We start from the raw sequence: 25597 nt of genomic DNA, 5'->3' as shown, positions 1-25597 counted from the left end.
AGTTTCTCATCCTTAATCTAGTAAAAGTGCAGAGTAGCATCTTGCATGTACTAACGGACATATTCACACATGAAACTCCACTGGGGTGGGGGGGGCCCATGCAGACTAGCATGGGCAAGTGAAAGCCACAGTGCAGGTATAAGAAGCTTAATTACCTGTAGAACTTACCCATCTTGAACACATGAATTGATTGATCAGAATTCATAAATTATGTGCCTTTTTCAATAGAAAAGAAAAGGTTCACCTAAGCTTCCTTAATTTTGGGTCCTGTATTGTACAAATAATCCACACACACGGCTATGTCAAAAGACAACAGAGAAATGAAAATGTTTAAAAAAGATTTTCACTGATTTATGAACCTTATTCATAAATTGTACAGAACAGATCTTGTCATGTTTCTGGCATCCCGGCTGGGAAGTGATACTGAGGTCCCTCACTCGACTTACATTTAGCTTGGGGAGTCCCTTGGGGTTGTCTTTTTATTAATTACCAGCATTACCAAAGTTTAAATGCGTAATTGAGTGACCACACACCCCTTACTACACCGCTTAGTGATATTTTGAAATGCATGTTTAACATCTTTTGTAAAAGACCTTTAATGCTAATTGCAAAATGTAGAATAAAACAGTAAGGCAGAGAGCAAAACGTAAGACTCATAAAACAAAAAAATACTAATAACAGATGGTCTTTTATTTTTATAGAGTTAACATTTTGATACATGTAGTTATACAAGAGTAGGGTTGTCAAGAGTTGAAGCAAATCCCAGCAGCACTGGGTACAAGGAAGGAACCAACCCAGTCAGGATTCAAGCCAATCAATGGGCTCACTCATCCATAATAATGCAGGAGCAACTTAAAATTATGGATTTCTTGAGTGGAAAATCCTAATACTTCCCAGATGCTAACCCCCAAATCGGGGTGCACTTTTGTGAATGGCAGAGGCAAAAGAGGTTACTAAAATACACAGAAAATGTAAACGCAAGGTAAGCTTTATAATCCAGTGAGTGTCAATCGTGCTTCCTCACCAGGACAATGTGTCGTATTCTCATCTATTCAATCAAGCTGTGGCTGTATGCAGCCAGTGCTTGAATATCCCTTTTACCATGCAGATGTCCATACCTGGTGGTGAATCTGCTAGCTATAGCCAGTCGGGCAAAAGTTTTACATCTGTAAATTGCTGAAGCCTCAGTGAGAATTACCACTGTAACTTTCTTCTGTGTTAAGGTGACCACTGTGCAACACAGCCCCTGCAGTGAGCATACACTTTGTCGACTAACGAGAGGGAATATGAGAGATCATGCTGATGTCATTACTGCAGCTGCTGTCCCCAGCACTGTAATTGTACACCAGTGGAAATACAGACTGGTAGTCTTTCATTGCGAGATGACCATTTTTATTAGTCCTAAGTAGTCAGTATTAAAGTCAGAAAATGTTTGGCTTTTCTATTTCTGGAATTACTTCCTCTGAAACCACTCTGTTCTTGTTAATGTTTTTAAGATGAGGTATTGCAGGTTAATTGTTGTGAAAGTACAATCACTTAGCTAGCCTGACATTCATCCCTGCCTACTATTAGAGCTAATAATGCTTTTCTCTCTCTGCTTGCAGAAATCGCTGCATTAGCTGACGAATTCAAGGACAATCTGGTTCCAGATAGTGGCTGTGAATATGATGAGGTCATTGAAATCAACCTCAGTGAGGTGCGCTGCTCAAGTTTGTGATTGGGGGAGTGGCTCGGTTACATTTAGGTCACAGACCGCTAATTTGGTTCTTTTTTTGGAAATTGGATAAATGAAAAAGAGCTAGTGGGCATAAATGTACACCCAACAATGTCATTACACAGTTATTTAATGATTATTGCATCAATGCTGATTTGAACAACTGAAGTGATTGCCATTTTTACTAAAATCTAATTTCTGCATAGCTATTGCCTTTCCCACTTCTCTGTATTATTGGTTGGTCCTGAGCAGTACTGTGACAGTAGTAGAAAACGCACTCAAAGCAAAACTTGATTGGCAGAAATTATACAATATAGTGTCTAAAGCCTGGAGAACACTTGGCATCATTCTTATACTTTGGCCAAGTAGACTTGGTCATTGCTGCCTTTACTGTGATAATATATTACCTTTGACATGTTGAACAGACTAACCTCTAAACATATGAATAATGTTGTCTTTAGTGGATTCATGCTGTAATGTGGGAAGCTCTGTTCAGTTACAGTATGTATAGTACAGTATGCATAGCAGTTTTCTAGGAGATGATTACCGGATGTTGGGGCAACATTTTCTCAAACTGGAGTAGATGCTTTTTTGTATAACTTGCAGGTAACATTTTACAAGCTCTCCATCTTAGACCTTTTTCTTTATTTTCCTGTTTTCCAGTTGAAGCCTCATATTAATGGGCCCTTCACTCCCGATCTGGCCCACCCAGTTGCTGAAATTGGAGCTGTGGCTGAAAAGAGTGGTTGGCCCCTGGAAGTGAAAGTCGGTGAGTTCCATGTTGAATGGCATTCATCAATGAAGAGTTTACTACAAGTTTAAAGGGGAAGTTTCTAAACTGTGTCCACAGTAAAATAAATATTGGTTCTTTTACACTGCATTTCATTTTAGTTAATGAGGATCTCTGCATGTCTTCCAGATATTTGCAAACCTACTTGTCAAAGGGCTATTCAAACTACATTTCAGTACACCTGTTCTCAGTTACTGAATAATAATTTTTAAATCCTCTACTGGTATAGGAAATGCTTTTAATGTTGTTGTGTTTTTTTTTTTTTTGCCCCCAGGGCTAATTGGCAGCTGTACCAACTCCAGCTATGAAGACATGGGCCGTGCGGCAGCTGTTGCCAAGCAGGCCCTGGACAAGGGAATTAAATGTAAGGGCCATTTCACTGTGAGTCCTGGCTCCGAGCAAATCAGGGCCACTATTGAGAGAGATGGTTATGTGAGTACCTTCATTCTACTGATTGGATAACCGCAGACAGCAATACATTTTTTGCCCGTGGTAGAAATACTTAGGAGAGGTTGAAGCAATTAAGTAGCCAAGCTTAGATATTAATAGTGAAACGAATGTGTAGTTCATTTAGTTGTGTGGAACCCGGCTTCTTCAAAGATGTACATTCCAAAATGGCAGATCCTGTGGTTGAAGTGGAAATACAGAAATTTAATATCTTTCCCCCAGGGGCTTAGCTGCAGTACATATTATAGCTGTCCAGTTTACTCCTAACTTGTATTTAAAGGTTTTTTTTTTCTCTCTTTTCCCCCACCAGGCCAAGATTTTAAGAGATGTTGGTGGAATTGTATTGGCCAATGCCTGTGGTCCTTGTATTGGGCAATGGGACAGGTATTTTAAATTAATTTATAATTATGGAACTGCATGCCACTGAAGATGGTTTAGTAAGAAAAATGTGCCCTTCTTCTTTCAGCTGCTGTTAGGGGTCGCCACAGTGGATCATCTTGCTCCATATCTTCCTATCCTCTCCATCTTGCTCTGTCACACCCATCACCTGCATGTCCTCTCTCACTACATCCATAAACCTCCTCTTAGGCCTTCTTCTTTATCTCCTGCCTGGCAGCACTATCCTTAGTACCCTTCTCCCAACATACCCAGCATCTCTCCTATGTACATGTCCAGACCAATGCAACCTGGCCTCGCTGACTTGGTCTCCAAACTGTACAACCCAAGCTGGCACTCTAATGTATTTGTTCTTAATCCTATCATACGCCCTTTTTTATTTAAAAAAAAAAACCTGTCGAACTACTTGCATCTTAACTACTCTTTTAATGACAGGCTAGGTAGATGGATAGGGTTCTAAATCATACTCATAAATAACTGGGCCTTTAAGTCTGTCTCCTCTGTGTTCCTTGCATACTTTGGCAGCCAACACACCTTGTCTTATGCTGTCTGGCTAATGCAATTTTTATTAGTTTGGAAAATCCTCTTGAGAAATGCTAGGTGTCTGTATAGTAACTGTGCACAGCACAACCCTTCATTTTAAGGGTTGTTAATCTGTGAATCTTGGGGTAGAAGAGTTGTTGATCTTGTACTTTCCCACATTTGTTTGTATAGGAAGGTTTAAAAACCCCATTAACAATGGTAGATAATCCCAAGGGCAAAAATTCACATGTGCTGGTAACTGTATGTCTTGAGTTATGTGTATTAGTGTGTGTGTGTGTGTGTGTGTGTGTACTGTATATATAATATAAAAAAATCCTGCGATGACACTTTTTGGAAGGTGGACCCGTGAGCCGGAGACTTTTGCCATGAGATTCTTTCAAGTCATGCCCTATTTACAACTATTTTCAAACAAGACCATGGTCATCCGGTGCATTCCGTCACTTAACCTGGACAGACACCAATCCATTAAAGGGCTTACTTATGAACACACACTTCCAAAGATCCAGTTTAGAATCGCCCATTCATCTAAATATGGCAGCGAGAAAACAAAGTCAAACGAATTAACATGAAAATTGTCGATCAGTTACACGGCAGATTGATTATATATGTATCAATAGACTATGCTGAAACAGTTGGTGGTGATTGTGCGGAAGATGAAAACATCAACTTACAAGCGTTAACACTGTCTGGTCTTCCACCGCCGAAATTACTGTTGAAAGAAGGATGTTGTTGCGTAATTTATGTCTGAGTGAGGGCTATGAATTTGGACAAGATTAGTTTTGTTCAAAATTGGTCGAACAATTCTGACATGTAAAATTTTAACTGCCAGCAAGAAAGGTAATGTAGTACATATTCCACGAATAACATTAGACACAAAAAGAAGATCTTTATATGCCATTCGTATTAAAACGTTTACAGTTTCCCATTAGAATAGCTTTTGCTATGAGAAGGAACAAATCACAGGGACAAGCATTCGAAAAAGTCGTCTTTTTTTTTTTATGAGATAGAAAGAAACGATATTCAGGCAGTTATACATTGTCACAATGTAATCAAAATTCAATGCGATCTTGAAGAAAAGTTAATTCCAAATATTGTTTTAACTTTATTAAAGTAAAAGTGAAAATAATGCATATGTAATAATTCCCATGAAAATAACAATCTCTTTAAATTGTATATCCAGTTAACCAAACCTGGGGGTTGGCGAGTGAAACGAGCAGGGTGCAGAGACCCCGTGTGTGTTTGTGTGTGCATTTATAAAATTGTCTATGTAAAATATTAGAGTGTCAGAATAAAAAGACAAAGATGAAAAAGGGGTTGAGACACCAACCAGGTTGTACCGTTTAACTGTACAGTCCAAAATAAAATAGATTCCTTTATGACTTCAAAACGCAGCCCATCAGCATGTCTTTTCAGGGAACTCAGACTGGCGGTCTGCTCTCTACAAAGAGACACCTCCTTCCAGGCAGACCAGCTTCTTGTATCACGCTGACTGGAAGGGGCAGGCATGAATACTCAAACTGGGCGGTTTGTCTGTGCTGCGAGGAAAGAAGGAGAAATACAAGTTAGCGACAGCACCCCCTCTTGTTCCACCGGGTTATTGCATACCACGAATGAGCCCTTGAGGAGATCCTCGGGTGCACATGTGACTATAAATTTTTTTTTTTTTTGTGTAGACGTGATGTGAAGAAAGGGGAGAAGAATACTATTGTGACCTCATTCAACAGGAACTTTACTGCCCGCAATGATGCCAACCCAGCAACACATGCGTTTGTCACCTCCCCAGAGGTGAGAGTTTTTTTTCCCTAGCCTCCAAGCAATATGCAGTATTCCTCTTCAGTGGCTGTAGTTTTTATTGTGCCACTTTTATTTTCCATTTGCAGATTGTGACAGCCCTGGCTATTGCAGGCACTTTGAAATTCGACCCTGAAAAAGACTTCCTAACAGCAGCTAATGGAGAGAAGTTTAAGCTGCAGCCACCAAATGCAGATGAACTACCTGTACGGGATTTTGACCCCGGACAGGACACCTATCAGCACCCACCCTCTGATCCTGGCAACCTGCGTGTTGACATCAGTCCTCAGAGCCAGAGACTACAGCTTCTGGAGCCCTTTGAAAAGTGGGATGGCAAAGATCTGGAGGACATGCAGGTCCTCATTAAGGTATGGCCTTTCAAATGATTGGACAAGAGAGCTCATTCCCATATTATCCTTAAACACCTTGAAAGATCTCATAGATTAACTAGAATTAGTTCTTGACCTCTAAATAAGAGCTAAAATCAATTACTCATTGGTGCAGTCCTATTAAGCAGTTTTAAAAGATTTCAAAATTAGGAAAAGTGAGAGAGAAATCTGTGAAGACATGTCAGTGTGGATTAGATGAGGGCCTAGCCTTTTGAGAGGAGATAAATGATTTTGAGCATGACCTATTTGAAAGAAAGAAAAAAAAAAACCGTAAAATCATACAAGTTTTATTTCTCACTATACACCCTGTGGTCATAGTTGACTTTTTAAATTTTCATATGGCTTTTTTTTGTGCTGCTTAAAGCATTTTGTCTTCCTTGTGCAACCATATTTTCTGTAGCTGACTTAGCCTTTATCATTGGTATTGTGTGCCCAGGGGAACAGGTCTGGAGCAGAGGGTGTGGGTTCTACGTCTCTTTGAGTCCACACTTTTACCGAACACCCTTGATGACCTTTGTAGCATGGAGGATTTCAAAAGTATGCTTTGCTTATCTATACTAATAAAAGGCAAAGCCCTGACTGACTGACTCACCTCTCCAACTTCCCGTGAAGGTAGAAGGCTGAAATTTGGCAGACTCATTCCTTACAGCTTACTTACAAAAGTTGGGCAGGTTTCATTTCGAAATTCTACGTGTAATGGTCATAACTGGAAGCTATTTTTCTCCATATACTGTAATGGAGTTGAGCTGGATGGCCGTGGGGGTCGGAGTTTTGTGTGACATCATCACGCCTCCCACGTAATCACGTGAACTGACTATCAACGCAGTACGTAGAAAACCAGGAAGAGCTCCAAAAAGCGCTAAAGAAAACATGCATTATATAATTGAGAAGGCAGCGAAACAATAAGCGAGCGACTGACATTTACAACCATATTCGTGAGTGCTGCTACTTCGGAAACAAAGCACGGTGTAAACCTAAAGTTTAAATTAAGTTCATAGACAGGCTGCCGCTGGCGTTTGTCATGCCCATGGTAATGCGGGATACAAGTTTAATGAGAGGACACAGGATATAAACGAGAGTTTTGATCACTTTGTAACTAAGTTAAAATTGCAGGTGAAGGGCTGTGCTTATGCAAATTCCAAGAGACTGTGTTTGTGGGGGATTGACAGTTAAGGCGGGTGGGGGAGTCGCGTCATCATCTCCCCTCCCATTCACCTCATTTCGCTCTGAGCTGAGCTCCATGGCTAACGCCGTCTTCGAAGCAACTTAGTCACACTGCCACCAAATACTCGCAGAAAAATCCACAAGTTAATACACACCCTGTCTCTAGAGTTTCTCCACACTCAATGTATTCCTGGCATCACCGTTATACCCCCTGATCTCCCATTTCAATTGAAATGCCTCAAATTTCCAGTAAGGCTCTGCTTCGCGATGACAATAAGTCTCAGGGACACACCCTACAAAAGGCTGCCATTGATTTGAGGCAACATTGCTTTCCTCCTGGACAAAACTATACGTTGCATTCTCAAAAGTAATATAAATATATATATATATATATTTACTATCTCACTTTTCTATTTCCTATTACGATCTGATCCATAATCGCAATGCTGTCATCTGCTGTTGATTTTGAAGGACAGCCAGACCTGGGATCGCCTTTTGACGGCCGAAAAGCCAATGGTGGAATTGTGTGGCTCATCTCTTAACTGTGGCATGTGATGGTCCAGTCCTGGCACACAGTGACTTGACTACACAATGAATATCTTGAAGCATTTTGTACTTGATTTTGTGGCTTTTTAGTGTCACGTATTGATTTGATTTTGCAACAAGAAATGCGTGGTCTAAATCACCAGTAAACCCCCGATTCTCTAAAGAATCGCAAATCCAAGAATGGCAATCCCTTTCTGTTCCCTCCGATCTTTGGAGGGATGAAAAATGATGGAGGGAGGGAAACAAACTATTCTGCTATTTCTTTTTGGAGCCGTGCCCCTTTTTGCTTCTGCTGTTTCAGAAGCGCGTTGTAGGCGCCTTCGTTTATTGTTTTTATCCATGCGGGCTCGTTTTTGTTTTTCTGTGGTTCTGTCGTTTAGCTAGAAGTCGTTTGCTGTTAGGAATCATAATTGAACTTACTTTTACCACTGAATTACCCTAATGTGATTCAAATATGCCACACTGACTGCTGGCACAGTGGATTAGAGCACACTGCTGCCACTGTGGAGTGGAATGCTGCTGGCACTGTGTAGTGGAGTAGCTGCTGGAACTTGAGTGGAGAACACCGACTGCTGGCACTGTTGAACCTGAAGTTTATTTCACAGGTTGTGTTGTGTTGTTTGGGCGCCACCTACTGACACTGGGAAGTCACTGGGTTTGACTGTAGGGCGCGTTGTGCGCATGCGGTTTTGGCGGCATCTAGTTCCCTGATGGTGACGGCGGCGCATGGTAACCATGGCAGCAGATCCCGGCTTGGAGTTCTACATTACTAAACGAAAGTTGTATATGTGGTGGTGTGTGCATTTGGGCACACATGTTTGGGCGGTGGTTGTATTGTGACCTGAAGTTTAGTTTACAGGTTGTGTTGTTTGGGCGCCACTTACTGACACTGGGAAGCCGCCAGGTTTGACTCTGGGGCGATGAGGCGCTGTACGCGTGTGCTTTCGGTGCGTCTGGCCACTGGCATCCGTGAATATATACAACCTTCGTTTAGTAATATAAAGGCAGGAAACTTGTAATTGACATATTTTAATATTGTGGTGGGCTAGCGCCCTGCCCGGGGTTTGTTTCCTGGCTTGCGCCTTGTGTTGGCTGGGATTGGCTCCAGCAGACTCCTGTGACCCTGTAGTTAGGATATAGCGGGCTGGATAATGGATGGATATTTTAATATGGAGGAAATTTGTGTTTTGCCCCTTACAAAATTTGCATTGCAGAATGTGTCTCGGGTTAAGGCTCAAGAATTTTTTGATCATCCCTCGTGAATATTTCTAATGTGATCAATGCCTGAGCAAGCTGCATTGGGGAGATTTCCAAACTCGTCTTTTGAAAAAGTCCCAGCTTCAAAAAACGACCGATTATGCTGTAAAATACCTAATTTTGTGTTTATTCATTCGCTTGGTTTTAACGTTCAGTCCTGGTGGCTCCCTGTGGCTGCAAGTCTTCATCCCTTTATTAATTATGCAAGCTGTTACTGTGTGTGTTTGATTGAAAAATAACTGTTTATGGTAAATTTTTATCAAACGACGCAAGAAATTGGACGTACAAGAATTCTTTTGTTTTTTAGTATTTTCTTTTTAATTTTCTATTTATTTATGACATGTACTAATAAGGACACAAGTGAGTAACACTAAAATGGCTGCCAGTGTTGCTCGCCCTGATGTTTGCAGTGCTTGTCATTATGTGTTCAGATACAATTAAGAGCGCAAACTGCATGGAAAAGGAATGATAAAAAGAAAATGGCTGCATCGTGAATGTAAAGAAGGTGACAAAAAAAATTATATCTATCCATATTTTCTTATATAAAGCTACCGTGGCTGTTGGTTTTTCTGTCCAGGATTTTAAATCGCCTGTAGCTCACAAACCATTTGACCTATTGACCTCCTATTTGGTACACATATACTACGTGGCGTCTACTATCTGCTTTCGGGGTGATGATTGACCTCCCAAGGTTATTCCTCTTTTTTTATTTTATTGTAGAATCAACTCTCGGCGGCTGTGTGGCACATGCGTATGGGCGCCATTCTCATTCCCTCCCACCTTCGCTGTTACTTCCTCCATCTCTTCATACTTGAAGCAGATTGAAGACTGAAGTATCAACTTAAGTAAAAAATTAAAGAAAGCATAAAGTAATTGTAACACAAACACTGACTTAATCAGTTTTAACGCGAAAAGATGCCAATGAAAGAAGAAAAGAAGAGGGCTGCTAGGGTGGAGAAAAGAGCTGCTCAGGAAACCGCAAACGCATCAACCTCTGAGCAAACAAATGCTGAACATACAGAGAGGATAAACTATAAGTCGAGTGTATTTACTGCATGTTATAGTGCAGTGTGCCGTTACAAGAGAGAGAGATAATATACAGAGATACAGGGATTGATTTCACATAATGAAAACCTAGCAAAAATGCTTTTTTTTTTTTGCCGAGTGCAAAATGAGAGGAGGAATAATAAAATGATCAGTGAGATCACTTAAAGGTAACAATTAGTTGCTACTTGTGAAACTGTCAAAAACCTGCAGCCAGAAGAGGCCACCAGGGTGGAACTTGAGATCCCCTTTTTGTCACATGGATGAGCGAACAAAGGCAGTCTGTTTTTCCTGGAAGAAGCATCTACTCCTGGCTGGTGGCGATTAATTGGGAATGAAGCGGATGAGAAACTGGCTGGACTGCTTTTAACATCCTCCGTTTTAACTGCACGCGGTACAGTCCTCTAGTATGGCATACATTCACATCAAGGTGGAAATGTACATATAGCTGATGGCTCACACAGTTCTTGAATCACCAAAGATGCTTTCTTTACTGGTTCTGCATGTTCTTGAAACTTAAAACTGGTGCTCTTGTCTCACTTTGTACTTCAATGATATGCTAACTGCAATAAATTACTATTAATACGAGTACGTGTACCAGATTTGAACTGATGGCTACAATCGGTTGGTTATGTCTTTGCTTGGATCAATTCAGAAAATTGGAGATGACCAGTGTAACTGATAGAGCTGATGGGTAGCTGGATTTATGGACAAAGTTCAGACTGCCTCAAATTTTGCTTTTCTGTGACCTTTGAGACAATCTGTTCCTGCAGTTGTAACCTAATTCACACTTCTCCAACTTTTCTCACCGCAGGTGAAAGGAAAATGCACTACAGATCATATCTCTGCTGCTGGACCCTGGCTGAAATTTAGAGGTCACCTGGACAACATCTCTAACAACATGCTTATTGGTGCAATCAACCTCGAAAACAACAAGGCAAACAATGTGAAGAACCAGCTTACAGGAGATTATGGAGCCGTGCCAGACACTGCACGATACTATAAGGTCAGCCAGGACGCACATGTCCGCCTTGGTGCCGTTTAGTTCTTGGTATTAATAATTACTTTCTCATTGAATTGTTGAACTAGTAGAGATGGGATAAAGTATTTAATCTAATGCTCACAATCTCATTTGAGCTAAAAAATCCTGGGTAATGACAGCTGAATGCACTATTGCTGTCTTTTTCACTTTCTATTTCCCCGTCTCTCTTGACTTGTAGAAAGCCGGAGTGCAGTGGGTAGTGGTTGGAGATGAGAACTACGGGGAGGGTTCAAGTAGAGAACATGCAGCCCTGGAGCCACGACATCTTGGAGGAAGAGCCATCATCACAAGGAGTTTTGCAAGAATCCATGGTGAGTATACTTTGTTATCATGCAATTACAACGAGGCTTCCATCTTGATATTCTGAATGAGATTTAGGTGACCTATTGGTCACACCCCAAAGCCCAGTATGCAGCAATGAGGTAACCGCGAACTTTCCACCTTGGAGTATATTCATGACCTAGCAGCCTTGGTTTATACATAAAAAGGAGGATGGAGTCGTATGAAACCAATTGTGAAGAATTACAAATATAACACATGATACATGTGAGATGATGTGGACAATGATAGGGGAAGTGAGAGCACTGACGTGGTTTGTGTTTGGGTCAAAGCACAAGTGTCATGTCATATTGCAATGAAAAGTCATTTTTTCTGTGCCTTGTGATCAAAGAGGCCTTACAAGCACATAATTCCAGATGGGATAAGCAAGTATTGCTGGGGGTTTTAGGATAAGCTTCACCTAGTGTACGGTCCAAGCCCCCTAGTGTCTTTTTTTTTTTCCCTAGTAAGCGTCACACCAGAACTCTTTAATAGTGTAGTAGAATTGTTTCATATTTGTATAGTTGGAATTTTGTGTGTAAATTAAAGTAGTGTCAGTCTCCACAGCTATCTTTGTACTAAAAGATGCACTTTGAAAATTTTATACTGTCATTCCACTTCCCATAAAAGCCCATTCCTATCGGAATATCAAAACCCAAGACTTTTACCTTGTACATGCACCCTTCGGTAATGCCTTGCAAACCGAGTGTGCCCCAGACATATAAAACAGGCTTGAGAATGTTGTCATAAACTGCTTCAGTGGTTTACAGTTTCTTTAGTTTACATTTTTGAAACTTTAACATAAACACTGACTTGTGGGAGCTGGAGCCTATCCTAGAATATCTGTGCATGAATTTAAATTTGAGCACAAGCTATTTATTTAGCAAACTACAACTATTTTTGACCATTTACCTTGTAGCATTCAGTGTATTTCCAGTTATGACGGCAAATTGTCTAAGATGTGCTACTTTGTTTCTCCTCTGGTGATAATGAAAACAAAATTAGCGTTTTCAAGCATGTGTGTGCCATTCCACATCCACATCACGCTAAGGAGGTTACACTGGCCCAATATGACTGATTTGAAATGTGTGCATTAGTGTGACAAAACAATGGATAGGCACTCGGCAGCATGTTCAGGCTTGGCCAGTAATTGAATGGGAGCCCATCTAGGAAAAGCTTGGGTTGCTGCTGGAAGAAGTGTGAGACGGGGGCGCTTACCCTGTGGTCTGTGTGTGGGTCCCAGGGCAGTAACATGGACACTGTACCGTATAAAAATTGGCACTCTGTTTCAGATGAGCTATAAAATCAAGGTCCTTGCGCTCTGTGGTCGGTTTTCATATACAGTGCATCCGGAAAGTATTCACAGCGCATCACTTTTTCTCCATCCATCCATCCATCCATTCTCTTCCGCTTATCCGAGGTCGGGTCGCGGGGCAGCAGCAAGCAGAGAGGCCCAGACTTCCCTCTCCCGGCCACTTCTTCCAGCTCTTCGGGAGAATCCCAAAGGCGTTCCCAGGCCAGCCGGAGACATAGTCCCTCCAGTGTGTCCTGGGTCTTCCCCGGGGCCTCCTCCCGGTTGGACGTGCCCGGAACACCTCACCAGGGAGGCATCCAGGAGGCATCCTGATCAGATGCCCGAGCCACCTCATCTGACTCCTCTCGATGCGGAGGAGCAGCGGCTCTACTCTGAGCCCCTCCCGGATGACTGAGCTTCTCACCCTATCTTTAAGGGAAAGCCCAGACACCCTGCGGAGGAAACTCATTTCAGCCGCTTGTATTAGCGATCTCGTTCTTTCGGTCACTACCCATAGCTCATGACCATAGGTGAGGGTAGGAAGGTAGATCGACTGGTAAATTGAGAGCTTTGCTTTACGGCTCAGCTCCTTTTCACCACGACAGACCGATGCAGAGCCCGCATCACTGCGGATGCCGCACCGATCCGCCTGTCGATCTCACGCTCCATTCTTCCCTCACTCGTGAACAAGACCCCTAGATACTTGAACTCCTCCACTTGGGGCAGGATCTCTCCCCCAGCCCTGAGAGGGCACTCCACCCTTTTCGGCTGAGGACCATGCTCGGATTTGGAGGTGCTGATTCTCATCCCAGCCGCTTCACACTCAGCTGCGAACCGATCCAGAGAGCTGAAGATCACGGCCTGATGAAGCAAACAGGACAACATCATCTGCAAAAGCAGTGACCCAATCCTGAGTCCACCAAACGGACCCCTTCAACACCCTGGCTGCGCCTAGAAATTCTGTCCATAAAAGTTATGAACAGAATGGGTGACAAAGGGCAGCCCTGGCGAGTCCAACTCTCACTGGAAGCGGGCTCGACTTACTGCGGCAATGCGGACCAAGCTCTGACACGGTTGTACAGAGACCGAACAGCTCTTATCAGGGGTCCGGTACCCCATACTCCCGGAGCACCCCCACAGGATTCCCGAGGGACACGGTCAATGCCTTTTCCAAGTCCACAAAACACATGTAGACCGGTCGGGCAAACTCCCATGCACCCTCAGGACTCTGCTAAGGGTGAAGAGCTGGTCCACTGTTCCGCGACCAGGGCGAAAACCACACTGTTCCTCCTGAATCCGAGGTTCACTATCCGGCGGACCCTCCTCTCCAGAACCCCGAATAGACTTTTCCAGGGAGGCTGAGGAGTGTGATCCCTCTATAGTTGGAACACACCCTCCGGTCCCCTTTTAAAGAGGGGACCACCACCCCGTCTGCCAATCCAGAGGCACTGTCCCGATGTCCATGCGATGTTGCAGAGGCGTGTCAACCAAGACAGTCCTACAACATCCAGAGCCTTAAGGAACTCGGTATCTCATCCACCCGGGGCCCTGCCACCAAGGAGTTTTTGACCACCTCGGTGACTTCAGTCCCAGAGATGGGAGAGCCCACCTCAGAGTCCCCAGGCTCTGCTTCCTCGTGGAAGGCATGTTAGTGGGATTGAGGAGGTCTTGAAGTACTCCTCCCACCGACCCTAGCGTCCGAGTGAGGTCAGCAGCGCACCATCCCCACCATATACGGTGTTGACACTGCACTGCTTCCCCTCCTGAGGCGCGGACGGTGGACCAGAATCTCCTCGAAGCCGTCCAAAGTCGTTCTCCATGGCCTCTCCAAACTCCTCCCATGCCCGAGTTTTGCCTCAGCAACAACCGAAGCCGCGTTCGCTTGGCCTGCGGTACCTATCAGCTGCCTCCAGAGACCCACAGGACAAAAAGTCCTATAGGACTCCTTCTTCAGCTTGACGGCATCCCTCACGCGGTGTCCACCAACGGGTTGGGGATTGCCGCCACGACAGGCACCGACCACCTTGCGGCCACAGCTCCGGTCAGCCGCCTCAACAATAGAGGCACGGAACATGGCCCATTGGACTCAATGTCCCCACCTCCCTCGGGGCGTGGTTGAAGTTCTGCGGAGGTGGGAGTTGAAGCTACTTCTGACAGGGGACTCTGCCAGCCGTTCCCAGCAGACCCTCACAACACGTTTGGGCCTACCAGGTCTGACCGGCATCTTCCCCACCATCGAAGCCAACTCACCACCAGGTGGTGATCAGTTGACAGCTCCGCCCCTCTCTTCACCCGAGTGTCCAAGACATATGGCGCAAGTCCGGCGACACGACCACAAAGTCGATCATCGACCTGAGGCCTAGGGTGTCCTGGTGCCAAGTGCACATATGAACACCCTTATGCTTGAACATGGTGTTCGTTATGGACAATCCGTGGCGAGCACAGAAGTCCAATAACAAAACACCGCTCGGGTTCAGATCGGGGGGGCCATTCCTCCCAATCACGCCCTTCCAGGTCTCACTGTCATTGCCCACGTGAGCATTGAAGTCTCCCAGCAAAGCGAGGGAATCCCAGAAGGTATGCCCTCTAGCAACCCTCCAGAGACTCCAAAAGGGTGGATACTCCAAACTGCTGTTGGCATACGCACAAACAACAGTCAGGACCCTTCCCCACCCGAAGGCGGAGGCCACCACTCTCGTCCACGGGGTAAACCCCAATGCACAGGCTCCAGTGGGGGCAATAAGTATGCCCACACCTGCTCGGCGCCTCTCACCGGGGCAACTCCAGAGTGGTAGAGAGTCCAGCCCCTCTCAAGGAGATTGGTTCCAGAGTCCAAGCTGTGCGTCGAGGTGAGTCCGACTATATCTAGCCGGAACCTCTCGACCTCGCGCACTAGCTCAGGCTCCTTCCCTTCAGAGGTGACATTCCACGTCCCAAGAGCCAGTTTCTGTAGCCGAGGATCAGACCGCCAAGGTCCCGCCGCCACCACCCAACTCACATTGCACCCAACCTCCTTGGCCCCTCCCATAGGTGGTGAGCCCATGGGGAGGAGGACCCACGTAACCGCTTAGGGCTGTGCCCGGCCGAGCCCCATGGGTGCAGGCCCGGCCACCAGGCGCTCGCCATCGAGCCCCACCTCCAGGCCTGGCTCCAGAGGGGGGCCCCGGTGACCCGCGTCCGGGCAAGGGAATCACTTTTTCTACATTTTGTTATATTACAACCTTATTCCAAAATTGATTAAATTCATTTTTTTCCTCAGAATTCTACACACAACACCCCATAATGACAACGTGAAAAACGTTTACTTGAGGTTTATGCAAATTTATTAAAAATAAAAAAAACTGAGAAATCACATGTACATAAGTATTCACAGCCTTTGCTCAATACTTTGTCGATGCATCTTTGGCAGCAATTACAGCCTCAAGTCTTTTTGAATATGATGCCACAAGCTTGGCACGCCTATCCTTCGCCAGTTTCGCCCATTCCTCTTTGCAGCACCTCTCAAGCTCCATCAGGTTGGATGGGAAGCGTCGGTGCACAGCCATTTTAAGATCTCTCCAGAGATGTTCAATCGAATTGAAGTCTGGGCTCTGGCTGGGCCACTCAAGGACATTCACAGAGTTGTCCTGAAGTCACTCCTTTGATATCTTGGCTGTGTGCTTAGGGTCGTTGTCCTGCTGAAAGATGAACCGTTGCCCCAGTCTGAGGTCAAGAGGACTCTGGAGCAGGTTTTCACCCAGGATGTCTCTGTACATTGCTGCAGTCGTCTTTCCCTTTATCCTGACTAGTCTCACAGTTCCTGCCGCTGAAAAACATCCCCACAGCATGATGCTGCCACCACCATGCTTCACTGTAGGTATGGTATTGGCCTGGTGATGAGCGGTGCCTGGTTTCGATCCAAGCGTGGCGCCTGGCATTCACACCAAAGAGTTCAATCTTTGTCTCATCAGAACAGAGAATTTTGTTTCTCATGGTCTGAGAGTCCTTTAGGTGCCTTTTGGCAAAGTCCAGGTGGGCTGCCATGTGCCTTTTACTAAGAAGTGGCTTCCATCTGGCCACTCTACCATACAGGCCTGATTGGTGGATTGCTGCAGGGATTATGGAGGCCACTGTGCTCATTGGGACCTTCAAAGCAGCAGAAATTTTTCTATAATCTTCCCCAGATTTGTGCCCCGAGACAATCCTGTCTCGGAGTCTGAACAATTCCTTTGACTTCATGCTTGGTTTGTGCTCTGACATGAACTGTCAACTGTGGGACCTTCTATAGACAGGTGTGTGCCTTTCCAAATCATGTCCAATCAACTGAATTTACCACAGGTGGACTCCAATTAAGCTACAGAAACATCTCAAGGATGATCAGGAGAAACAGGATGCACCTGAGCTCAAATTTTGAGCTTTATGGCAAAGGCTGTGAATACTTATGTACATGTGCTTTCTCAATTTTTTTATTTTTAATAAATTTGCAAAAACCTCAAGTAAACTTTTCACGCTGTCATTATGGGGTGTTGTGTGGAAACACTTCTGAGGAAAAAATGAATTTAATCCATTTTGGAATAAGGCTGTAACATAACAAAATGTGGAAAAAGTGATGCTCTGTGAATACTTTCCGGATGCACTGTAAGAGTTGAGTGCATCTCAATGTCCAGGCTACATTGCCCACCATGGCCTAATCATCCCCTGTCTCTCATTGGCTTTCTCACTCTCACACGTTCACCACCTAACAGCAAATGTATGCTGAGTGCATTGGTACAAAAATGGCTGCCGTTGCATCATCCAGGTGGGTGCTACACATTAGTGGTGGTTGAAGTGGCTCCCCACTCACTGAAGTGCTTTAAGTAGTGAGAAACTGAAGGACTCTCTGGTCTGATGAGACAAAGATTGAACTCTTTGGTGTGAATGCCAGGCGTCACGTTTGGAGGAAACTTGTATCACCCCTGTCCCAAAGGTATCGCGTCCTAGTGAGCTGAATGACTTCCGGCCTGTTGCTCTGACGTCACATCTGATGAAGACCATGGAGCGGCTGCTGCTTCACCACCTGAGGCCACAGGTCCGCCACGCCCTTGACCCTCTGCAGTTCGCATACCAGGAGAAGGTGGGAGCGGAGGATGCCATCATCTATATGCTACACCAATCCCTCTCCCACCTGGACAGAGGCAGTGGTGCTGTAAGAATTATATTTTTGGACTTCTCTAGCGCCTTCAACACCATCCAACCTCTGCTCCTTAGAGACAAGCTGACTGAGATGGGAGTAGACTCACACCTGGTGGCATGGATTGTGGACTATCTTACAGACAGACCTCTAAGTGCGTCTTGGGAACTGCAGGTCTGACATTGTGTTCAGCAGTACAGGGGCGCTGCAGGGGACTGTACTTTCTCCGGTCCTGTTCAATCTATATACATCAGACTTCCAATATGACTCGAGTCCTGCCACGTGCAAAAGTTCGCTGATGACACTGCTATTGTGGGCTGCATCAGGAGTGGGCAGGAGGAGGAGTACAGAAAGTTAATCAAAGACTTTGTTAATGGTGTGACTCAAACCACTTACATCTTAACACCAGCAAGACCAAGGAACTGGTGGTGGATTTTAGGAGGCCTAGGCCCCTCATGGACCCTGTGATCATCAGAGGTGACTGTGTGCAGAGGGTACAGACCTATAAATATCTGGGAGTGCAGCTGGATGACAAATTGGACTGGACTGCCAATACTGATGCTCTATGTAAGAAAGGTCAGTGCAGACTACACTTTCTGTGAAGGTTGGCATCCTTCAACATCTGCAGTAAGATGCTGCAGATGTTCTACCAGACAGTTGTGGCGAGTGCCCTCTTCTACACAGTGGTGTGCTGGGGTGGCAGCATAAAGATGAAAGACGCCTCACGCCTGGACAAACTTGTTAAGAAGGCAGGCTCCATTGTAGGATTAAAGTTGGACAGTTTAACATCTGTGGCAGAGATTGACTCCTGTCAATCATGAATAATCCACTGCATCCATTGAACAGTGTCATCTCCAGGTAGAGGAGTAGCTTCAGTGACAGACTTTTGTCACCGTCCTGCTCCACTGACAGACTGAGGAGATCGTTCCTCCCCCACACTATGCGACTCTTCAATTCCACCCGGGGGAGTAAATGCGAACATTAATTTTATTTTTATATTTTTTTTCATTTTGATTACTATTGAATTTAATATTTTTTCATTGTATCAGTATACTGCTACTGGATTATGTGAATTTCCCCTTGGGATTAATAAAGTATCTATCTATCTATCTAAAAGTGCTATATAAATGTGAAGAATTTTATTATCTCTCTTAAGATACTGATTTTTAATTGATCTAGGCCAAAAATAATGAGGAGCTGCAGCCAGGCCACATCTTATTTTGGCTGTGGGCGAGTGGTAATTTTAATACCGGGGGGGAGGTGTGTGTTGTTGGTGTTTTTTTTTTTTTTTTTTATATATATATAAATAAAGTTGCCTTTTTTCTGGGCTTAGTTAGTTCAGTAGGCACAGGGGGACCTGATGCAACTGGTAAAAATCTGAGAGTTGCATTCATTTTTCTTGCTGTAATGTAATTTAAGAATAAGCTGCCTCCCCGCAGGACCTTTAGGATTATTGTTAAAAGTTGAGGTGAGGGGAGTCTATTAGTATATGTGCATTAAGCTCTCATGTTGTCTAATTTTCTTTGTGTATTTTTCCCCCCCTCCCCCCCTCGATATATACTGGAATCTTCCCTTGTTGGTCCTTTTTCGCAGGCGTGCAGTTCTGACAATCCCAGGAGTGATGGAGTTTGCCGAAGTTGATATTGGAGTACAGTTAGGAGCACACGGGGCAGTTTCTTCCATGTTCCCCTGTGATTTTTGTGAGGGCATTTTAAATCTGTGCTGAATTAATTACTCAATTTACAAAGTCTGCATGTGTAATCAATCCCCCAAACTGTTATTAGCCAAGAAACACTACAAGTTATTAGCTGCCCTGTGTAATGGTCCTAATTCTGCTCATTCCAGTGTCAACTTTGTGCCAACCCCGATTTTTCTCTGAACATGGATAACATTCATGGTTGCTGAGCAAATAGAGGTAAAATGGGGTGAGCATCTGCTGTGGTCCTCACCCTCAAACCATAATCTCCAATCCCACCTTGTCCACCTCTTCATTAACCCCTCGCTTTGCTGACTCGAAGGTCAGACTACTTTTCTGCAGCAAATAGTGGAAAGATGTTCTCTTTCCTTCTGGAATTGATCATCAATTCCAAGTCCTTGCATGTCTGCTCCTACAAGATGTGCTTTCTACCTGCTAGCACTTGTCCTATCCGCGAAGTCCTATGGCAGCTTGTTTTTGCAGCGAGCCTGATGGCAGGAGACTCGGAGAGAGGAGGACTCTGGGTTTCTTCCCTAATCCTGTTTGTTCTATGAACCTTTGCTTCCTTTGCTTCCATTATCTGATAGTGTGTTTTTGGGTGTTTTTTTTGTAGAGACAAACTTGAAGAAGCAGGGCCTTCTGCCTCTTACTTTTGCAGACCCAGCTGACTACGACAAGATTCGTCCTGATGATAAAATCTCAATACAAGGCCTGAAGAAGTTTGCTCCAGGGAAGGTAATACATAACAAGCCATAAGCTTATCCATCTCTCCATCCATTTTCTAAACCGGTTTTATCCTTGGCAGGGTAGTGGAGAAGCTGGAGCCTATCCCATCAAACATATGATGCAGGGTAGGAACAGGGTGAAGACACTCACTAGGGCCAATTTAAAATCCGTAGTCCACTTAACCTACATGTCTTTGGACTGTTGGGAGGTTAACTGGAGGAGACACAAGAACATGTGAAGAGCACCCGGGACGTGAACTTCAGCCTCCCTGTTGTGAGGCAGCAGTGCCACTACTGCACTACATGCCTCCCACCAGAAGTTTCTCTCTCAAGGAGAAGTAAAAGTTGAATAAATGCATATAACGGCTTTGCCTAGATTGACTCAGCTAAGCATTGGGAAGATTTGTGTGGAGCCATTTGGGGAACTTCAGGGAGTCTTGTTTAATTAATCAAGTATGGTGCTGAGCCATGTTATGTCAAGCATGATGGACAAACTCGCTCTGTTTATAAATCAGTAAGATTTCATCAAGAAGGCCAATCGTGGCAAGTTTTCTGCTTAGAATAAGTTGTCTTATTTCTATTTGTGACTGCTTGAGTTGGAAACTGCAACGTGTGTTTGGGAGAAAGGTACGAGGAGGCTGTCAGTGTCAGTCTTGTGATTACTCGCCTAGTTTGGAAATGCATGAAAATTCCTTCCACTGACCACTCAAAACAGTAGGAACTGTTTGAATTCCCTCTAGCATTCCCAGCCAGGTTGTTACTGTGTGAAAATTACCCCCCTGGGTTGAGTCGACACATCAGAGGTCGGTGACCGTGTAAAGCTTAGTGAAATTATCAGGATGAGATCATTGTCTACACCGGGCAGCTCAGCACACACATTTTAACTTGTTTATACAAAAGGAAATTTTAAGATTCATGATGTAGTTTTATTTCTAAACTGCTAAATGGCAATTACTGAAATGCATGAAGTGAGGACCTTTTGTTCAGAACTCCTAATATGGTTTACTTGTGAAGGGGTCTTCTGTGTACAATTTGCTGATGCTTTCATCTGTAATTGTCTATCCCACTCTTATAAATTGAGTCAACCTGCTTTCACAAAATGTTGTGTATCATGAAACTTCAGTCTGTGTTCTGTGCTGCTGTTGGGGTTGGAATACTACTAGGTAAGTAACGAGTCAATTGTTAATGGGCTAGGCAATGTCGGTCCTGGAGAGCCGCAGTGGCTTCAGGTTTTCATTCCAACCCAATTGCCAATCTCAGACCTTATTTAATTTTAAGGCTTGTTAGTCTGAAATGTAAGGTTCTTATTGTAGATTTGTTTTCCTTTTCAAGGATATCATCAAAATGATTTGAAGCCTAAAACGGATAATTTTCAGTCTGTCACGTTTTCTATTAATTGTTTTATTAAATCTAACCGTGCATGTTGAACACACAGAGATGTAAATGGAAACAAGCTAGATGGAGAACGTCTGACTGCTTTATCTTTTACATCTTATTGCTAATCAGGAGCCATTGAAACAGTGAATGTAGCTGTTTAAGATTGAAATAAGCAATTAAGGGTGGAGAACCTTAGCAAGTGAGACCACTAAAATGAAGCACCAAAATGTCACTTAAGCAATAAGTGCTTCTTCAGCAGTAATTGACTTCTCATTAAGAAACTGGGCTGGAACAAAAACCTGCAGCCTCTCCAGGACCGACATTGCCCACCCCAGGGTTAGGCAAATAAAGTTGGAAAAAGTCTGACCTTGCGTGTTGTTAATTTGAGCCGTTATCTCATTTATACAACTTCTAGTTCGAGGGCATGTCAAGCTTGGTGACTTCAGTTGCTGATCTTGGTGCCTGAGTGTGCCAGTTTATATGACTAGAAATCTCCTGGTACATGTCAAGGTAGTACCCAGCTGCATAATGACTTTCCAGCACAGTGAGGATTGCAAGCTTACCCATTTTTCTGGGACTTTACGAAGGGTTTACAGGTACAACAAGTTGCAGACCCAGTCCTTGATTTTGCTTTTTTCCCTCCGTTCTGTCATAATGCATAAAACACGAGACATCAGACTGACAAGCCTCTCGTGTTTGCCTGCTTTCTTTAGTTGTCGTTGCTGCATTTATCTGCAGTGTACTTTACTGGTGGGCATTCATTTGTTGTCCGCTCTTATGCCCACAAGAGCCTACCCCTATGAATTAAGACAAAATCAAACTGGTTTAATTTTGTTGGGGTTAGTTGCAGACTGGTTGGATTGAGTTTGTGGTTATGTCGGACCATGTGACTAGGGTCACTGGTTGACTGCCCCGCCTGGTTGGATTGAGTTTGTGGTTATGTCGGACCATGTGACTAGGGGTCACTGAAACGCATCATGACTGCCCCGAAAGATTAGGGAAATGAAGTCTTTGACCGTAAAACACAGGAAAAGTTGTGATTTCTGACATGGAACGTAAAGATATACTCCATTCAAAATTTTATGTACATTTTTTTTTTTTTTTTTTAACCTCATGTAGTTTGTAGTGGTGACCAAAAAACTTTTAATCTCATGTTTTCATGGAGATATTACAAACTAAAGATTCAAACTCTACAGAACCCAGTGGTGACCAGTTCTGGATAACGGCAAACGATGTGAAAAAATGTCCGTGGCAGACCAAAAAAAACAAAATTTTCCCATAACTTAAACTACATAAACCACATCTCAGTTATCCATTTGTGTGGTCAAAATGTGCGTTTTGGTAAAATATTAAGTTACTTCCTGAAAACTGTGCATTGAAGGTCAACAGGAAAGACCTCATTCCCACAATGCTGTGCATTTGAATTGAAGACCACATTCTTAACTAGTGAATGAGGGAAAAGAGACAGATCTTTGAGATTGAAAGGACTGTGGGAATGGTGTCTTTATTGCTGGCCTTCAATGCAGTGTTTTCGGGAAGTCTGTTAATAATAATTTACCAAACACATGCACACATTTTGACTACATGGATAGATAATAGACACGTGGGTTATGCAGCACGAGTTACGGCACAATATCTTTTTTTTTTCACATTGTTTGCCATTGTCTCGATCTTCTCACCACAGCTTTGTGGAGTTTGAACCTTCAGTATGTAACTTCTCCACGACAACATGAGATTATAAAGTTTTCATGGCCTCCACTACAACCTACATCTGAGGTAAAGAATGTGTCATAATATATAATTTCTGGATGGAGTATTCATTTGATGCTTTGGAAGTGTGAAACTTTGCTGTAAAGTCCTCAAGGAGTCCTCTAATTGGCCACGTCTAGCGATTTCTACTTTTGTAATCCACCATGAGATCAGGCAGTTGGCGAGTCGGACATCCCCCCCTGACCACAAGTTGTGTGATGTGACTTCAACATCTTCCTTCTCCCTCTCCACAGCCACTGAAGGCGGTCATCAAGCACAAAGACGGTAGCCAAGACACAATCCAGCTGAACCACACCTTCAATGAGACCCAGATTGAATGGTTCCAGGCTGGCAGTGCCCTCAACAGGATGAAGGAGCTGCAGAAACAGTGAGAATAAGAAGACCGGCTGGAAGCTGGGGGTGGGGGTTAGGGGGGGGAAACCTGCAGCTTATGAGGAGGATGTGTGGGTGGTGGTACAATAAACCCTTTCTCGAGGATAAACGGGACAGAAGAATTGGCAAAGTATATCGAGTCCTTACTCTCGTCACTTGCTGTCTCCCCAAAAGCAGCACACATCTGCGTGCCTCATGGAGTTTTGAATGTGTAAACCTCAGCTGTGAAAAGTGCTTGGGCTCTGGAGTTTGTCTTGTTGGAACATCTAAACCTTATCATTAAAACAATGAAAATCGCCAGTTTTGTTTTGATTTGTAAGCTTATCCGCACCAAACTGCACCAGCGTCAAGATCCATTTATAAAAATATGAAAGTAATTGGCTTGTCGCTTGTGTTGTGCACTTCATTTTATGGCTGTGTATTACTGTAAATTGTATTTAATCTCCTACTAACGCACAATGATCAGTCGCTTTCCATCCCATGCTCCACTGGTTATTTTAATCTGTTTGTCTGTGGCCATACAGTTCTGTCTTTTCTCAAACACCCCTGCTGCTGTAAAATGAAGTTGCTCTTGTAACATGAAATGAAAGTGTGAATAAAAGTACTTTTTTGTGGGAGCTCATGTCTGACTCGTGCTTAGCTGTGTCTTGGGACAACTGGAAATGTTAACAAGTTCTGCTGAGAAGGGGTCTGAACTTTTTTCCCCAAGTGAGACATTTACATTTTTGTCAAATTAAATAATAGATAATTGTGACTTAATACCTGAAGGAAGTTTACATTTCATTTTGTGCCCTGAAGTTGTGCCACTTTCCGTAAGAGATCCAGTGAATTGTCCCCATGAGTTTGCATACGGTGGGACTTGGAGCAGAAGACTCTGTGTAGGTCAGCCTGTACCCATAGTGGCAAGAAAAAGTATGGAAATCCTTTTCTGCATTAATTGGTCATAAAATGGGATCTGATCTTCATTGAAGTCCACAAGTACATACACACATAATGTCCTTACACTAATAACACACACACACACAACTTCTAATCTGTCACACCTATCAGACAGTCACAGTAACCTTGAGATCTAATAGTTGGTTGAGCCTCCAAGGCACCTCCTGAGAAATGCTTCTAACATTCAGGGGGAATTTTGGACCAGACCTGCTTCAGTTCCACTGTGAATTACCCCCGGGATTAATAAAGTCTCTTATCTATTTATAGTCTTAGGATGTGTGATGTGAAATTAATAGTAAACCACACCTCCAATCTCGTGTCATTGGGTGGATGGACTCCAGTAAGCTTTTATGGAAGTCATCAGCTTAGAGGTTCACAGACTTTAGCAGCCTATGTGCTGTTAATGCTTGAATGATCTTTTCAATATCTACAGGAACCACACAATAACTTGTTTGTTCATTAGTGTAGCTTAGATGAAAATCAGACTATACCTCATGACAAATCTATACCTAAATTTGGTCACATTCTTTTTCTTGACCCTATTTAATGTTGTTTAGAACACTGAACTACTGCCACACCTAAACGAATAATCCTGTGGGGAAGCTGGTCTTCCCTCCAAAGATCTTCTTGAATATCTTGTTCATCATTGCAGTGCTTCAAACTAATCCTGCCACTTCCACACTGACCTTCTCTAAATGCAGTACTTGAGCTTGCTGGTACTTCCACTTCTCACAAAGAGGTGATGTAGGAGGAGGGCTGGGAATGCCCCTGCTTATACGATGTGCTGCACAACTTCTTGTTTCGGTGTGTATTTATATATTTTTTATGATCACT

The 25597-nt window shown here is 43.7% G+C and overlaps 1 protein-coding gene across 1 annotated transcript in view; it reads left to right on the top strand.

Moving 5' to 3' along the window:
- Window positions 1-24441, top strand: part of aco2 (aconitase 2, mitochondrial) — a 43096-nt gene extending 18655 nt beyond the window's left edge. The window contains exons 8-17 of the mRNA XM_039765482.1: window positions 1605-1696; window positions 2378-2483; window positions 2779-2936; window positions 3262-3335; window positions 5564-5675; window positions 5771-6049; window positions 10896-11087; window positions 11302-11434; window positions 20194-20315; window positions 23686-24441. Of these exons, the coding sequence (XP_039621416.1) occupies window positions 1605-1696; window positions 2378-2483; window positions 2779-2936; window positions 3262-3335; window positions 5564-5675; window positions 5771-6049; window positions 10896-11087; window positions 11302-11434; window positions 20194-20315; window positions 23686-23823 (1406 nt within the window). The 3' untranslated portion in view covers window positions 23824-24441. The remainder of the gene's footprint in view (window positions 1-1604; window positions 1697-2377; window positions 2484-2778; window positions 2937-3261; window positions 3336-5563; window positions 5676-5770; window positions 6050-10895; window positions 11088-11301; window positions 11435-20193; window positions 20316-23685) is intronic.
- Window positions 24442-25597: the final 1156 nt, after the last annotated feature.

Source organism: Polypterus senegalus, chromosome 10, assembly GCF_016835505.1.
Source record: "Polypterus senegalus isolate Bchr_013 chromosome 10, ASM1683550v1, whole genome shotgun sequence".
NCBI classification, from domain to species: Eukaryota; Metazoa; Chordata; class Cladistia; order Polypteriformes; family Polypteridae; genus Polypterus; species Polypterus senegalus.
The sequence above is the reverse complement of the archived record's forward strand: the minus strand, read 5'-3'. Positions and strand labels throughout refer to the sequence as shown.